The sequence below is a fragment of the Pipra filicauda genome, unplaced genomic scaffold (genome assembly GCF_003945595.2).
Source record: "Pipra filicauda isolate LSUMZ 115617 unplaced genomic scaffold, ASM394559v2 scaffold436_size1054928_pilon, whole genome shotgun sequence".
Lineage (NCBI taxonomy): Eukaryota > Metazoa > Chordata > Aves > Passeriformes > Pipridae > Pipra > Pipra filicauda.
This window is the reverse complement of record NW_024104572.1, coordinates 634,965-652,124: the sequence shown is the minus strand read 5'-3', so window position 1 is coordinate 652,124 and position 17,160 is coordinate 634,965. Positions and strand designations below refer to the sequence as shown.

At 42.6% G+C, this 17,160-nt stretch overlaps 1 protein-coding gene across 1 annotated transcript; it reads left to right on the top strand.

The window, feature by feature from the left end:
• Positions 1-3,777: 3,777 nt before the first annotated feature.
• FAM3B (FAM3 metabolism regulating signaling molecule B) lies at positions 3,778-14,544 on the top strand. The gene is made up of 8 exons (XM_027742008.2): positions 3,778-3,875; positions 7,548-7,685; positions 8,464-8,587; positions 9,287-9,345; positions 11,500-11,550; positions 12,177-12,264; positions 12,994-13,126; positions 14,455-14,544. The coding sequence occupies exons 1-8, from the start codon at positions 3,857-3,859 to the stop codon at positions 14,542-14,544; spliced, it is 702 nt and encodes a 233-aa protein (XP_027597809.1). The 5' UTR covers positions 3,778-3,856.
• Positions 14,545-17,160: the final 2,616 nt, after the last annotated feature.

Below are 17,160 nucleotides of genomic sequence, written 5' to 3'. Positions count from 1 at the left end.
ACAAAGCATCAAGAGGGAAGAATAATATTTTTTATAAGTTTTTCCTCTAAGCTTTCAAATTACAGAGTGAATGGGTACAGAGAGTAAGATCAGAAATGATGCTTTGGAAGTCTTCTGCGTTCCACATCTGTGATTAATTACTAAAGAAAGAACTGTAGTGCTTGTTTCTTGCAGACACCAAACTGAGATACCTGAAGTAAAACATTTAAGGGATTTCTAGTCCTTAGGTATTTAAAATCCCCTCAGCTGGAGACCACTGGATCCCTGGGATTTGTCAGGCAAGCAAGGCACTTGCTGTGTTGACTGGTTTTGTAGGAAATGCCTGGGTGTGGGTCAATGGAGTTTAGGCAATAATGAAAATAAAGTAACCTGCTACACTAAAAGAGGTAAAATGGCAGTTTTCCAATAGACACTGGTTGCTAATGATGGGGGGTTTTCACAGTATTGAGGTGGTGACCAAGTTCCTAAGGGCTTAAAATTTTTCTCTATGAAGCGTGAGCCACCAATGCTCACAGAATATAAATTTATTTCAAAATTAAATTATCCCAAGTCCCAGTTAATGTCCCTTGCTTAAATAAAAATAGAAGACTTTTTCATTTGGCTACCACAAGCCATAGCATTTTGGGTTTAAAGCCATATTATTGTTACTTTAAGGACTAGAAGTGCACTCTTCAACAGTTTCAATCATTTATTAGCACCATTTCCTGATGTGCCATTTTGCAGGACAACACTTCCTGCAGAAATAATTGCATGTTTGGAAAAGTAACCCAGACTAGTGGTGTCCTTAATTTTCTTTTGCCCTCTCATAACTCCTTTCCCTTTCTATCCTGTGCTTTTCATTCCTCAAGTTTATTTGTCCCATGCTACCTCTTTAATTATTCACACCCCAGGTTTTATGGGATGTTACTTTTCATTTGCAAGCTCGAGTACGTTTGAAAATAACCAGCAGCAATTACTCCCTCAGGTTTTACCTGCAATTTGTAGGCTATTATAATATACCACTCACAGAAAAGGACAAGAAACACCTCTCCTCCAGGGTCTGGAAACATTTATAGCTTTCATGGGTGTCCTGGGAGGAATGAAAAGCCCAAATCTGGCTGTGGTCCTACATGTGCCCTCCTACAGGATTTTATTCATCTGTTTGCTGAACTAAACATAATTTCTGTGCATCATTAAAGGCAGAGGGAATGAAAAAAGCTTAAGGGAAACCAAATCCGAGAGTTTTAAGGGCAGCTACTAAATCACAGTGTAGTTTGATTAAATTTCTAAATGAAAATTAGAGAGGTGAGGCCACACCTCGAGTGCTGTGTCCAGTTTTGGGCCCCTCACTGCAACGAGGACATTGAGGGGCTGGAGTGTGTCCAGAGAAGGGCAACAGAGCTGGGGAAGGGTCGGGAGAGTGAGTCATATGAGGAGGGGCTGAGGGAGCTGGGGATGTTTAGTCTGGAGAAAAGGAGGCTCAGGGGAGACCTCACTGCTCTCTACAACTCCCTGACAGGAGAGGGGAGCCAGGGGGGTTCAGGCTCTGCTCCCAGGGAACAAGGGACAGGACAAAAGGAAATAGCCTCAAGCTGCACCAGAGGACGTTCAGGTTGGTCATCAGGAGGAATTTCTTCATGGAAAGGGTGGTCAGGCATTGGCAGGGGCTGCCCAGGGAGGTGGTGGAGTCCCCATCCCCGGAGGTGTCCAAGGAAGGGCTGGCCGTGGCACTCAGTGCTCTGGGCTGGGGGGCAAAGGGGTGTTCAGTCAAAGGTTGGACTCACTGACCTTAGAGGTCTTTTCCAGCCTAAATGATTTAGTGGTTTTGTGAAATTACAGGTTTCTTTGTTAGGGTTCTGCCCAGCTTGGAGGTCTTCAGCCCAGTTTCCTGAACACGTTTGAGTGGCCACTTCAGTCCTCACAAGTTGCCCTTGGTGTGAGCTGTAGTTTCTTTGGTTCAGTGCCAGCACTGACTGGTGCTGCTGGGGCTCAGCACCCACACACCCATCAACCAGAGCATGTTGGAAAATAGACATTTTAAAAGCAGAAAACCAAGCCCATGATATGAGGCTCCTGATGGGCAATGCCTTTATCTCACATTATCTGCCACAGACTGGAAACCGTGTGCTGCCAGCACTGTGCTCTAGTTTCGCACTCCTTGCATCTGGGCTGGGAAGCTGAGGAGAAGGAGAGGAGCAGGGGTACTGCCCCACATCCCAAGTGCAAGTGGTGCCAGGTTTTTGGTGGTATGATGCAAACAAGGAGTGACCAACCTGAAGGAAGCCTCCAGGTGATGGTGCATGACACCTTGTTCACAAGGAAAGATGAACCAAGGGCTTGGCCCAGTGGGCTGGTGCTCGTGGTGGGACTTGTGTCATCCCAGGGTAGAAGATGATGGGTAGAAGAAGGAGAGGGGGTTCCAGTGGACCAGGCAGACCCTGGCTGCTGCCAGGAAAAAGCCCTTGCTTGCCTTCTGGGTTGGGTTCAACAGATTCAAAAATAACTTTCATCTGGACAATGGATTAAAACTGAAAGAGAATAGGTTTAGATTAGGTATTAGGAAGAAATTCTTCCCTGTGAGGGTGGTGAGGCCTGGCACAGGTTGCCCAGAGAAGCTGTGGCTGCCCCTGGATCCCTGGAAGTGTTCAGGGCCAGGCTGGATGGAGCTCTGAGCAACCTGGGCTAGTGGAAGGTGTCCTGGCCCACAGCAGGGGGGTTGTAACTAGATGATCTTTAAGGTCCCTTCCAACCCAAACCACTGTATGATTCTATGATTATGACATTTGGAGGAAAAAAACAGGAAAAAGTTCAGCTTTCCAAATGAGCTGCTGGGTGCTGTGTGAGCCTTCATAGAATCAGCTGGGTTGGAAGGGAACTCCGAGATCATCAAGTCCAACCCTCGATCCAACCCCGCCCTGGTTCCCAGCCCATGGCACTGATGCCACATCCAGTCTCATCTTAAAAACCTCCAGGGACAATGAATCCACCACTTCCCTGGGCAGCCCATTCCAGTGGCTGATTACCCTCTCTGTAAAGAATTTCTTCCTAATATCCAACCTAAACCTCCCCTGGCACAGCTTAAGACCCTGCTCTCTTGTCTTGCTGACAGTTGTCTGGGAAAAGAGACCAACCCCCCCCCGGCTACACCCTCCTGTCAGGGAGTTGTAGAGAGTGAGGAGCCTCCTCTTCTCCAGGCTGAACAGCCCCAGCTCCCGCAGCCTCTCCTCACAGCACTTGTGCTCCAGTCCCTTCCCCAGCCTCGCTGCTCTTCTCTGGACCTGCTCCAGCCCCTCAATGTCCTTCTTGAACTGAGGGGCCCAGAACTGGACACAGCACTCCAGGGGTGGCCTCACCAGCTCTGAGTCCAGGGGTAGAATCACTTCCCTGGTCCTGCTGCCACACTGTTCCTGATCCAGGCCAGGATGCCATTGGCCTTGGCCACCTGGGCACACTGCTGGCTCATGTTCAGCTTCCTGTCAGTCCAAACTCCCAGGTCCCTTCCTGCCTGGCTGCTCTCCAGCCACTCTGTCCCAGACTGTAGCGCTGCAGGGGGTTGTTGTGGCCAAAGTTAAGGACTTGGCACTTGACCTTGTTGAACCTCATCCCGTTGGAATCAGCCCAACTCTCCAGCCTGTCCAGGTTCCTCTGCAGAGCCCTCCTGCCTTCCAGCTGAGGGACACTCCTCCCCAACTTAGTGTCATGTGCAAATTTGCTAGTGGTGGACTCCAGTTGGTTGCTTTCTGCAGAGAATAACTTAAAAGTTATTTCCTTTCACTCCTGGGGCGGTGCAGCGCTGACTGACGAGTGGCCGCTCCCCTTCCCGGTGCTGGCAGGAGAGGGACGAGGAGCAGGAAGAGGAATAGGAGAAGGCAGAATAATGAAGCCGAACCGGCACTGTGAGTAGGGTTCACCCCTCTGGGTTCATGCCCTCCTCAGGCAGGAGCCCCCCGAGACCCCTCTCACCACGGGGAAGGGAAGGGAGGGCTGTTCCCAGCTCAACGCCCAGCTTTTAGTCTGGAATAATTAATGCCTGAGTCTTAAATATATTCCTTTTTCAGTTTTTTTCTCTCTGTTAAAGTCCTGCTGCGTATGGGTGGGCGTGTATGAGCGAGGTGGGGCTGCGTGGGGATATTTAATCAGCTAAGCATGGAAAACACACCCAATACTGTGCTTATATTTAGTGCTTTAGTTGCTGCCAAGGGACAAGTGAACACCTGAGGGAGAAGGGAATTTGGGAGTTGCCATAAGGTAGCACTGCTAACACAGGACCCAAGGGAATAGCATGAAGTTGCTTCAAGGGAGGCTTAATTTGGATATTAGGAGAATGTTTCTTTACCCAGAGGGCTGTCGACCAGCACCTCCAGATTCTTTCCTGCCAGGCACTTTCCAGCCCCTCTGCCCCCAACCTGCAGCTGCAGGGGGGTTGTTGTGACCCAAGTGCAGGATCCCGCATTTTGCCTTGTTGGACCTCATGCCACTGTCCTCAGGCCATGGATCCAGCCTGTCCAGATCCCTCTGCAGAGCCTTCCTGCCCTCCAGCAGATCAACAGTCCCACCCAGCTTAGGGTTGTCTGTGAGCTTACTGAGGGTGCCCTCCATCTGCCCTCATCCAGATCATCAATAAAGATATTAAACTGGCCCCAGCACTGATCCCTGGGGGACACCACTAGTGACCAGCTGCCAACTGGATGCAGCATCATTTACCACCACCCTGGGCCAGCCAGTTCCTAACCCAGCACAGAGTGCCCCTGTCCAAGCCATGGGATGCAGCTTTTCCAGGGGCATGCCGTGGGAGACAGTGTCCAAGGCTTTGCTGAAGTCCAGGTAGACTCATCCACAGCCTTCCCCTCATCCACCAGGCAAGTCACCTGGTCATACATAGAAGGAGATCAGGTTGGTCAGGCAGGACCTGCCTTTCCTAAACCTGATCCCCAGCTTGTCCTGTTTGTGCCATATGATCACACTCAAGATGATCTGCTCCATGATTTTCCCAGGCACCACGGTCAGACTTAACAGCAGTTAGACCTTTTGTACTTTCTCTTCTATTTAGGTAAAATGCTGCACTGTTGAGACTGTTTTGCAACAGAGTTGCTCCTTAGTTTTGATGGAAAACAGTGAAAAATCATTGTAAAGATAAACCTACCAAGCCTATAATAGAAAAAGCAAAAGAAAATCTGACTGATGATCTCACAGGTCTTTGCACCCCACCATCTCCCCAAAAACAATCACTAAAATCTCTCAATAAACTTGCAGTTTTCACTTAATTCTTCCTGGGTTTTGAAACTCGTGACTTGGTCTCCTTTACAAATTAAATACATATTGTGTATAAATCTGTTGGGTTTTTTTTTAGTATTCAAAAAGAGAAAAAGTGAGTTTTGTTCTGTTTGGTTCCACCAGTTCTCCTTATTTATGCACGTTTATTTTGTCAGTGCTCATGTTCACACTGACTGCATGAATGAAATGTTGGAGTAATTTTCTGTATTTTGTGTGGGTTTGCACCACTACTAGTCATAGAGTGAGAAATTTCTCATATGTAATAATTAAGGAAATTTGTAATATCTGAAGATTCATTATATTTCTCTTTCAGTCTTAATCCTTCAATTAAAATACTGTAAATTTCTCACAGTATCTTTCTTAAAGTCACACAAATGTTTCTGCAGTGTTTTGTTGGGCTTTTGATTTTTAAAGCCAGGTAGAATGCAGGAATAACCACATGCACAAATACAGGATATGGAGGTAAAATCCAGTCTTTATGATAGATTCTAAACAGAACCTGAGTCAATAAAGTCTACTCTTATGAAAAAAAAAAAAAAGGGCTAAGTTCCTTCTGGCACATATAACCAGAAGTAAAGTCTCAAGAATGTGTTTGTTGCACTAGTGTGTGCATTCTGCAGTTTTTCAGAATTTGGATGCAGACCAATTGGGCAGAATTCACAGGAAAGTGGTAAAACCTGCAAAACAGGACATGAGGAAGACAAGTGGAAAATTTGGCCTTATTCTAGAGAAAAAGTAGGGCAGAAATCTTAATGTCTATAAAAGGCAGTTCCAAGAAGGAAAGGAAGGGAGTATCTTTTAAGTGTAGACTGTTATAAGAAAGATTTAGACTTGATAATACACAACATTTTCTGGACAGCTGTAAAAGTGAACATGCTGAATATTTTTGGACACTGGTTCTGTTGAACTTAGTTTTCAGGACTATAAAAGTAATAATTTTCCTTTTTTTTGTTTCAGCAGACCCTTATTTTCAAGCACATGCTTCTTTACACATCAGGAGGTGTCTCATGCCATTGCAACATCTGTGTTCCACAGTTGCAGTGTGAGGCTTCCTTGTTCAGCATCATAAACTAGGTGGTGCATTTCTTCTAGATCAGGAATTCCTGATACCATTTCTGGTGTTGAGGAAGAGTACACATTCAATATGGAATTTACATATATTTCTTCATAGCCATGAAAATTGTGGGTCCTATTATGTAGGTGCACTGCTAATACAGTCCATGGAAACTCTGATATGGCTGAGGGAAGGTGAAACAGTCACTCTAGTCATGTTTGAATGTCTCCATCAATGACAGGGACAGTGGGATTGAGGGCACCCTCAGCGAGTTTGCAGATGACACCAAGCTGTGTGGTGTGGTTGACACTCCTGAGGGATGGGATGGCATCCAGAGGGACCTGGACAAGCTCAAGAAGTGGATCCATGGGAATCTCATGAGGTTAAATGAGGCCCAGTGCAAGATGCTGCACCTGAGTCAGGGAACCAGCCTTCCACTACCTAAAGGGAGCTGACAAGAAAGCTGGAGAGGGACTTTCTACAGGGACCTGGAGTGACAGGACAAGGGGGAATGGCTTTAAACCAGCAGGTTTAGATTAGATATAAGAAGTTTTTCACAATGAGGGTGGTAAAATACTGGCAAAGGTTGCCCAGAGAGGTGGTGGATGCCCCATCCCTGGGAACATTCAAGGTCAGGCTGGACAGGGCTCTGAGCAACCTGGTGGAGTTGAAGATTTCCCTGCTTATTGCAGGGAGGTTGACTAGATTACCTTTGAGAGTCCCTTCCAACCTAAATTATCCTATGATTCTATGAATGCAGTCAGAGCTCGTTGTGTGGACAAGGTTGTTTGGGCCTTCTTCAGTTATTTTTACCCAGCATGTTAAAAGGGTGAATGGAAGGATTTCCCTGTATGGTAAGTGTTTTAAACCATTCCTGATAGGCGTTTGCCTTTCACAGAAAGTCAATAGTAACTGCAAAATACCTGTGTGGCATCTGGTACTTACTTTTCACAGTCAAAATCCTACTAGGATTAAGTTGAATTTCATGCTTCTTTGGGGTATTATGGCTGTGGATTAAAGGGGAGTCCTGGGGAGAGTTTTCTGCCTGAAGATCAAGTTTTAGAAACAAAAGGGATGGGAATAAAACAAATCCTCTCTTGCCATGACTCTGAGGGCTGTGGTTAACACAGTATATCAGGCAGAAAACAGTCAGTTCGTGTAGCAATGCCAGAAGGAAATGGAAGATTTTGAGTCCTGCTGTGGGATTTTTTGGTTTTTCTTTTTATTTTTCCCTTCACAGGTCTTGTGAGATTAACAGGGCTCTTGTTGACATCATTGGCTGCTTGGTATTTGGGATTCTTCATCGCTGTTCGGGTACCCCAAACGACAATATCTAATGCTGAATTTCAAGGCATCAGAAAGAAACCAGTGTTGAGGGGTGTGTAATTGTATTTTTTTCTTTTTTTTTTCTTATACTATGTCTGATATTGTGTATTTATATGCCAAATAAGAAATGGCTTGTTAGCTAAGAAATTACTTAGTATGTGCTATTATAAGAAGGAAGTTGGCTGTGTAAAATTAATTATTACAAGGCCAAACTTTTTCTTGGACACTATCTGTGAAGAAATATGATGTCAGCCTATATTTGCCAGTATGCAAATGTAATTAATTGAACAGTGATGGAAGAACACCTTATTTGTTTGCTGGCATATACGTGCAAAGCTACAGCTTTGCTTATATCACATGTATTTCCTAATTATGATAAACTGTTGAACCACTAACCAGACTTTGTGATTAGATTCTCATTATTTTTATCTCTAATCTGACCAAGTGGCTTAATGTGTACATTTTTCTCATTCTGTGACTATGTTATTGTTTAAAAAAAAAGGCTTAAAATGAGAATGATAACTATTAACTTCAAGCTCTTGCTAGGAAACCTTCATCCCTCTAGCCCTTGTTTCCTGTTGTATGGAATAGCACAAAATAATTACTCAGATCATATTAAATGGGGCATTTTTCCCTGGATAAGAGTCAATGATAAGTTAAAGCCCTGACAAACCTGTGATAATGTTGCCATGATACAGGAAAACTGTCAGGATGGGGTTCTGTGTGTTTATGTCTGAGCTTAGAGTGTTGACATTTAGTGATTATTCATTCCACGCAGAAATTGTTTATGCAGCATCCAACAAAACGTTTTCCCACCTTTGCTGTTGTAGCCCCAGTCCCCAAAAGGCAAAAATGTGACCACTGGAGCCCCTGCCCACCTGGGAATTATGCCTACCGGATCCTCAGTGGTGGGGGCAAAGGAAAGATGGCTAAAATCTGTTTTGAGGATGAGCTGTGAGTACCAGTCTAACTTTGCATCCAAACAAGTGCTTTTTAGTGTGAGAAAGAGTGTGTTGTTTTGGTCCAGTAGCAGCAAATGAGTTCCTACCAGGGGGCTCCTATTCTGGTGAAAGACTTCTGAGCATAACTGACAGTATTTAGCTGTTTTGTCCAGTTTAGTTTTGTTCTGTGGGCTTTTTTTAAAACTAATCTCATGTTATATTCTTTGTTCCTCTGGATAAGCTGCATCCAACTGTTAGTTTCCGGTATGATTTTTGATTTCCACGGAGCAGCACAGCAAATTTACAGACTGTTGAGTGGTCAACACCTTCTGAAATTCAGGTTCTTTCATGGCTTTTCAAACTGGACAGGTGGAATAACTTCAGAACCTTGCAGTGAGCTTTCCTGAAGATACAGTCAACAAAGAACAGTGCCACAAACCCACATTTTATATTGGTTTTTTTTTTTCTCCTTTATCTTTCTGTCTGCATTTATATGAAGTATTTTCTTGATCTGGCTCATTTTGAAGGACCCATTTTTAAAGGAAACTAACTGATACAATGGGCAAGATTTTTAAGCCACATGTCTTGTTTACTACAAAGTCTTGAACTAAGTAACTGAAGAAAACATAAATATCAGAAAATTGCTTAGCACTGGTAAATATAACTTTGGACCAGGTTCATTTTGCTGATGCTGTACTTATTTCAATTCCAGGCTCATAAGTGAAGGGAATGGTAATGTTGGAAGAGGTATAAACATTGCCACTGTGAATTGTAAGTAAGAGAAAAAATGTTAGAGAGAAACATATTTTTGCACAGCGATAAATTACATATGTTCTTGGGGGGTTGGGTTGTTGGGTTTGTGGCTGTTTTTACCAGCTAGCATGGAAGGGAAAGGAAAATACTGCAAACTTGATTCATGTTAAATGTAAGAAAAACAAATCTGTGTGAGAAAAACAGTCTTCTGGGTAAACAAAAGAAACATGTTCAGAAACCAGTATAAGAAAATAGAGGATGTGTGCATAGAGGTGGTGTAAGTGTATTTTATTAGACAAAAAACCTGTAGCACAGCACAGATATCTGTGATCTCCAGCAGTAAGACTGAATTTTCAGCTTCAATCCTTGAAAAAATATATCTTCTGCTCCACTGATAAGGGGGAAGCAGTAACTGGGAAGTGCAGCTCTGCCACAAGGTGCAGCCATGGCACAAATTCATTTTCCAGTCTTGGTCGGTGGACAGAAAGACAAATTCAAAGCTTGATTAATATTAAATTGCCATTATATATATAAGTCTTTATTAGCAGTAGAAATCACTGGGAAGCAGAAGGTGCTCTTTATTCCAGATCTGGAGGCACCATTTTGATTCAAATGAATGGGAATGATGATGAAGAGCAGTGTCTTCAATTATGGATCCAGGGAAAAATGAATGCCTAAATCCTGTGGAGGAGAGGAAGAAAGGGAGTTCTTAGGCACAGTCAAGTTGACTTTGATCACAAAACACTTATATTTCAATTTTTTTGTCTAAGTAAGACCTTGATCTTGTCTAAACTTGCATGATTTTGTTGAAGGTTGAATTAACCATCGACAAGAATCCATTCCATTTTTTTTTCCAGATAACTACTGCAATTTTTTTTGCAATAATCATAAAAACTTTACTGGTTATAACAGATAAATGGTTAAAAAGTTAGTTTTCAGCAAACAGCTGTAGAGTAAGAGGGCAAATACCCATCTTGAATGCATAAGCAAGATTATGGCACACAGGAGCAGGTAAATCTGTCCATTATCCTGCACCAATCTGGAGTGAGACACTTTTTCTACATGTCCTCTAATTAGATCAGTCAAACTAATGACTTTGCTCAACAAGTGTCTTATGGCATCACACTTGTCTTTTATTCCATGATGATAACTTTCTTTTATGAAGGAATATGGTCTTTTGTAAGAAGGAAGACAGAACTATTAAGCCTAAACCAACAACACAGAGGGAATAAAAAACGATTGTGTGAATTTCTCCTGCCTCCACTACAGGCTTTTCAATTTTCTGGTGACCTCTACTCAGAAGCAACCCAGGCCTAGAATTCTGTTTTACCACTGACAGATTTTTGCCACCTTTTCCCCTCATCAGCACTGATAAACCTGCCATGCAGAGTCCTGTACTCAGCACAATCTGCCATCGTAATTTTTACCACAGAGGGATCAAAGACAAGCTAGAAAGGAATCAGGAGCTGCTGGATCTTCTCACTAGAAATTGGTTGATGCACTCTAAATGGAAAAAATCCTCTCACACAGCAGGGATCCAAGCAGGGTCTTGGATAATGAAAATCAGTTAACTCGGTTTGCATGGATTTAGAAATTTGTAAAATATTTTCAATTGTTCGTGTCTTGTTTAACCAAAGATAAGCATCTGAACAGCAGCATAACTGATGATGAATATTGGCCAAAATGTTTTGGAATTATTGATTATTTGCATGCCCAGTTTCTGATACAGTAATGATGATTATTGTGTTTCTGTCTGCTGACATTCAAATGGTATGAAAGCTTGAGCATCTCAAACACTTCACAGAATAGTCTTAAGCTCACTCAAATATTCTTAGGCTTAGCTAATTTTCCTATCAATGGTTGTGACCTAGTATAGTATATTTACATATAAAAACCTGGAAGCACATGGAAATTGATTTTTTTTCTTTCAAACAAGAAGTAATAAAAATGTTGTAGTCACACTTGGTGATTCAAAGACTACATGAATCAAAATATTCTCCCCAAATCTTAAACTCACATTAGTCCATATTCCTATTTAAAAACTGAAACCAAAAAAAGCTCAGAAGCCAAATAATACAAGGAGCCTAGCTTTAGCTGAAACTGGTAAGTATATATGCTTATTGAATAAAATAATAATTGCTCATATTTACACAAGTCTTTTTTTAATTACAGATAAAACAGGAAAAGTTACATCAACAAAATTTTTTGACATGTGGACAGGAGGTAAGGAAAAGAGTGCAATAGAGCTTTGTTAGAGTTTCAGCACTAAGAAAGGACTTACAGAATTATTCTGCTCTTTCCAATGATTATGTTTGTATCATCAACAGGGGTCAGCTAGAAACAAACAGCTGCTGTCTTCATAAAATATGCTCTGGCCAGATATGCTGACAAATGTTGCCTTAAAAGCTGAATTTCTCCTGTTGGTTGAGATAGTTGTCTTTTTTTAAAAAAAAATTATTGTTCTTTTCCCATTTTTTTTCTTTTTTTTTTCTCCATTATTTCAATCTGGTAGGAGTAGCCCTTAACCAGATACTACATCCAGATCCTTCACTCAGCAAAATCCCTTTTCCTGACATATTTTGTCGTATTTTAGTTGCAAAACCATCATAGGAGATATTCTAGTCTGTCTCTTAACATCCTTCCACGTAACCAGAAAGGTGATCTACTTGAAGAGTAGTTTATACACATTTTCTAAACTTTGAACAGTAAGTTACTGAGGAGAAACAGAATGATCTGGGGCACTGGAAGCTGACTCTCTGACCACTTAAAAATGCTTGTGGCCTTCCATGCATGAACAGGAAGGTGATGTGTGTGTGATGAATAATCAGTTGTGTGATTGATTCCCACAGACCACTCGGGAGAGATGATGAGTTTCATCAGGAATGCCCAGGAAGGGACCCTCCTGCTGATGGCGACTCACGATGATGGAAGCGCCTTGTAAGCAGGTTATTCAGGCTGAGGAGCAGGGCTGGGAAGTGACTGCTGAGTCATGGGGTGAAGGAATGGTAAATTCCACTCTATAGTCAAGAGTTGTTCCCTCATTTCCTGCCTAAAAGGTTTTGATTCCATGTCCTTTCCGTGACTGCACATATCAGGTATGTTGATGTTCCCAAAGATGGATAATTGCGTTACACTGTTTAAAAGCACCCCAAAGGACACTGCTGTTACCTCTGAGTCACAACCTTCCTTATTCTTATATGTTATTTATCCACACTTACAATTATGATGTGCCTAGTTTTCATTCCTTCTTACATCTTACCCTGATTCTTCGGGTGCTTTTGACTCCTATGGGATTTTTAGCTGGATTCATGATCTTATAATCATCCAGGAAAATACTTAATCCACATTTGATGCCCTTGTCCTTACTTAAGAAGGGTTGGAATATGAGATAGTGTTTGGGATACATTTTTCTTTCTGCTATGCTGTTACAAACAGGTTGTATTAACGTCAGGAACGTGTTGAGGAGGAAGAAAATTCCATGAATTCAACATGAATTCTCCTGGGGAATTCAGTGTCATGCTGCTAACACAATTCTCAGGACTTTTTAATTCTCATTTTTGCTTCTTCTGGTTTAATGCTTATTGTAAAGTATGAATCAGCTGTGATCTTTTTCAACATTTTTCACATCCTGAATTTTTAACACATTTTTTCACTACGTTTTCCTAGGTTGAAAAATGATGCCAAAAAATTAGTAGAAGAACTGGGAAGCAAAGAAATAATGAATATAAAGTTCAGGTCAAGCTGGGTTTTTATAGCTGCCAAAGGCTTCAAGCTCCCAGATGATATCCAAAAAGAAAAGGTCATGTTCATTTTATTTTCACTTTATATTTGTCTGTATATCAAGGTATAACTTTCAGGTGTAGAATCTGTGAATTATTTATAACAACTGCAGGCTGTTTGTGCATCATTCTGTGCTTTGGAACTGGGCCATGTGCTAGAACTGACTTGTACCACACTAGGACTAAATCAATGGTAGAAAAATTTTGGAAGTGACCAGAGATTCTAAAGAGGCTCAGTTTGGAAGTGTTCAACTTGATGTCCTGTGCAGAGACATTTTATTCTGAGAGGAAACCCAACACAGGTGTCAGGTCCTTGATGATGCTAGTTCCCTCCAAAGCCACATCAAACTGCCATAGTGTGGTTTTTTTTCCCAGAATATTACAGAATCACAGGATGGGTCAGGCTGGAAGGGACCACAGTGGGTCATCTGGTCCCACCTCCCTGCTCCAGCAGGGCCATCCCAGAGCACATGGCACAGGATTGTGTCCAGGCAGTTCTGGAATATCCCCAGTGAGGAGACTCCACACCCTCTCTGGTCTCTGCTCAGTGCTGGGTCACTGCCCAGCAAAGAAGTTTTTTCTCATGTCCAGGTGGAACTTCCTGGGCATCAGTTCCTGCCCGTTCCTCTCGTGCCATTGCTGGGCCCCCCGAGCAGAGCCTGGTCCATCCTCTGCCCCCTCCCTGCAGCCCCTCCAGACCTGGGGGAGGTCCCCTCTCAGTGTCTGCTCTGGAGGCTGAACAGCCCCAGCTCCCTCAGCCTTTCCTGCTCCCAGAGATGCTGCAGTCCCTTCAGCATCTTCACATCTTCCTCTGGACCTGCTCCAAGAGCTCCATATCCCTCCTGTCCTGAGGAGCCCAGAGCTGGACCCAGCACTGCAGATGTGCCTCCCAGGGCTGGGCAGAGGGGCAGGATCACCTCCCTGACCTGCTGGCAGTGCTCTTCCTGGCACACCCCAGGATTGGCCTCCTTGGCCCCCAGGACACACAGGGACAGCTCTTTGTCCACCAGGACCCCCAGGTCCTTCTCTGCAGAGCTGCTTCCCAGCAGGTCAGCCCCCAACCTGTACTGGTGCAAAATATTGTTGCAGAATTGTTCACATTTCAGAGCTTCTGCTGGACAAAGGTATTCAATTGAGTGTATATCACGACAGCCATCTGGGAAATAAATAAAGCACTCCATGTAAGAGAGAAACTGGTGGAATCTTCACTCATTATGTCGAGCATGATGTGCTACTTTGCTTCCCGGTCCCCCTCCATCACCCCTTTCTCTTATATGAGCTTTGACAAACTAGTGTGTAAATGGAGAGAACTAAACGTTGATTTTTGAAATTTATTTTATTTTTACAGATAAACCACTCTGACCAGAAGACCAACAGATACAATGGCTGGCCAGCTGAAATCCAAATAGAAGGCTGTATCCCAAGAAACCTGATTTGAACAAATGCATAACTCATTAATAAAGACAGTTCTATATTTTCATATCTATGACTCTTGTGAATGGCCTCCAGAACCCAATAAGCAGCTGAACACTAATTGTAAAATAAGTCATATGCACAGTTTTAAGCCTTTCTTTCCTCTCTGTGGTTTTATTCTAAACTGAAAACAAATAGGTATTTTGATGAAAAGTGGAAATAAAATACTCTATTTTGGAATTACAATGCTCAGAAAGTCAGCCATAAAATGCCATGATTTTTGAAAGTAAGTATACATTAGTATATTTTAGGGGTTTGGTTTTACTTGGATTTTTTTTTTTAGCAAGTGTTTTCTTTTGATTCCCTTTAAAATACTAATATGCAAATAGAGCTTAACCTAAATTGTAGTATAGAATCCCTAGCAAGAAAGAAAATTACTTCTATCTTAGTTTATTAGTAACATTCTTTCTCTTCAGAAAAAGTATGGAAATAGCAGTCACATTTCTTGAGCTGATTTTAGTGATGTTGACAACACAGGATAGCAATGTTAACATTGCATGTTAACATGTAAAAATACAGTTACTTGAACTTTTTTTACCAAATTTAAGGTGAAAACCTAAATAGTTTGGTTTAATTTTTTTTTTCGCCCTGTAAGTTTAACTTTAAAAAAATGTAGTGTCTTCAAGCAAGCTCAAGTGCTGTTCATGCAAACTACAGAATCAAACACATGGTTGAAAGGAAATCACAGAACCTTTTATTCCATTTCCCCTTTTCTGAAGCACAGCAAGTATGTCTGGACTGTTCTTAACTGCTGTTTGTCCCCCTGTTGTTCAGAAGCCTCCCATATGGCAGATCCCACATCTTAAGTTGCTTCCTGTGGCATTCCACTGTTATTGTAGTTATTCCCCACACATCCTGATTTAACCTAAAAGGACCAAGCCAATTACATGGAGAATAACTCATCACTATTCTTTTTATGCCAGTCCATTGTTCATCTATAGACTGTCCCCATCAGCTCTCTCCTCCGTTGGCTGAACCCACCTGGTATGTTTTAATCTTTCTTTACACTTTTCTCAGCATTAAAACATTAGTTCAGCAGCTTTGTGTTTCCTGCTTGAAGCCCTCTTGAAACCTCAAATGAAGCTTGGCAGCTTCAAATCTCTACCCTTGTCACAGCTGTCACCGCCTACTTGTAGTCACTGCTGTGTTCCCAGCAGCTTTCTGGTATCACATCCCTCACCAGTCCCTAAAGGTTCCTGCTACTAGTTTGCAAACTGCTCCACGTCCCAGGGGTGCTGCCAAAGAAACACTTAAATCAGTTTGACTTTGGCAGACTCGATGGTTGCTCCTTAGCACCTTGCTGCTGATGAGGCGGTTACAAATTGAGTACTTCAATGGCTGTTTCAATGTTTTCCCACATCTGTCATTCTTCTTGTAATAATAATATTTTATTCAGGCAGTGTTCATGTTACTGGCAGAACATTTATACCCTTACCTTATAATCACCCCTTTGTTACTTGCCTGAGTTATAAAAATAACATAATTACAGTGCTAACTGTTGGCAATCCTCAGAGTCCTGGAGTCTGACAAGTCATTGCCTTCTGCTCCAGGCCACAATTAATCTTACAGCAATTACAATTAAATTTTACCTCAATTTCTGTTTAGCAGTTGCCATGAACTGTGCAAGAGCTCCAAGTAGTGCATTTTCATGCCTTACACTTGTTCTTCATTCTGTGCAAGTATCTCATTCTTTGTAATCCTGCAGTCTGAATCAAAGATGAAACCACACGAGAGCCTTTCACAGCACGAATTCATGAAAAATGACCTTTGACTCTCTGGTGTTTTCACTTTTTCAGAGATGAAGTTGAGTCATCTGGACAAGAGTGTTGATAATCTGCAGTACTGAATAGCTGTAATCAGCTTTGCTTTAATTTGTTCATGACACAGTGTTTAAACATGGTAGGCAGAGGAGCCTCAAGTGCTTTGATAACCCTCTGATCTGAAGAAATCATGGAAAAGTGATCACTCAGGCAAAACGGGTGCCACTTTTTCAAGCATTTTTCAGATTAGAAGCAATCTTACAGGGAGTTAGTTTGAAAGTGGGATTTTGACTTTGCACCCACGTCTTGAAGGCTTTTAAAGGCACTGCCTCCTGGGGAGGAGTGAAAAAGCTTTTTTGTGGAACTGTAATCCTGAAAAATTAATCTGGGGAAAGGTTAAGTAGCTTTGGATTTATAAATAACCAAAAGATCATGAAGTTAAAGACTTTAATTTTGTTTGGGGGTGAGGCCATGGGGTGTAGAATCCCTAACACAGATCTCCTTCCTCCCTCACCTTCTCTGTCAGGTGCTCTAGACCACAGACCAGCTCCAGTGGGGGAGGTGGATGCTCTCAATTCCAGGTGACACTGCCAACCACAAGCAGCAGGTGTGGTTGTGTGGTTGTGTGGAAGTGGTTTGCTGTGTTCTCCTGGGCTGCATAACTGCTGTGGTCTCACCTGTGAAGTACCTCTGGGGGGTTAGTGGGGTCACTACCACGAAATGAGGTTAAAACCTCACATCAGTCCATCTTTTTCTAACCCCAGCAGGCAAATCCCACGGGAAGACATGAGCTTTGGGCAGTGGCCTTACTCAGGGCGTGG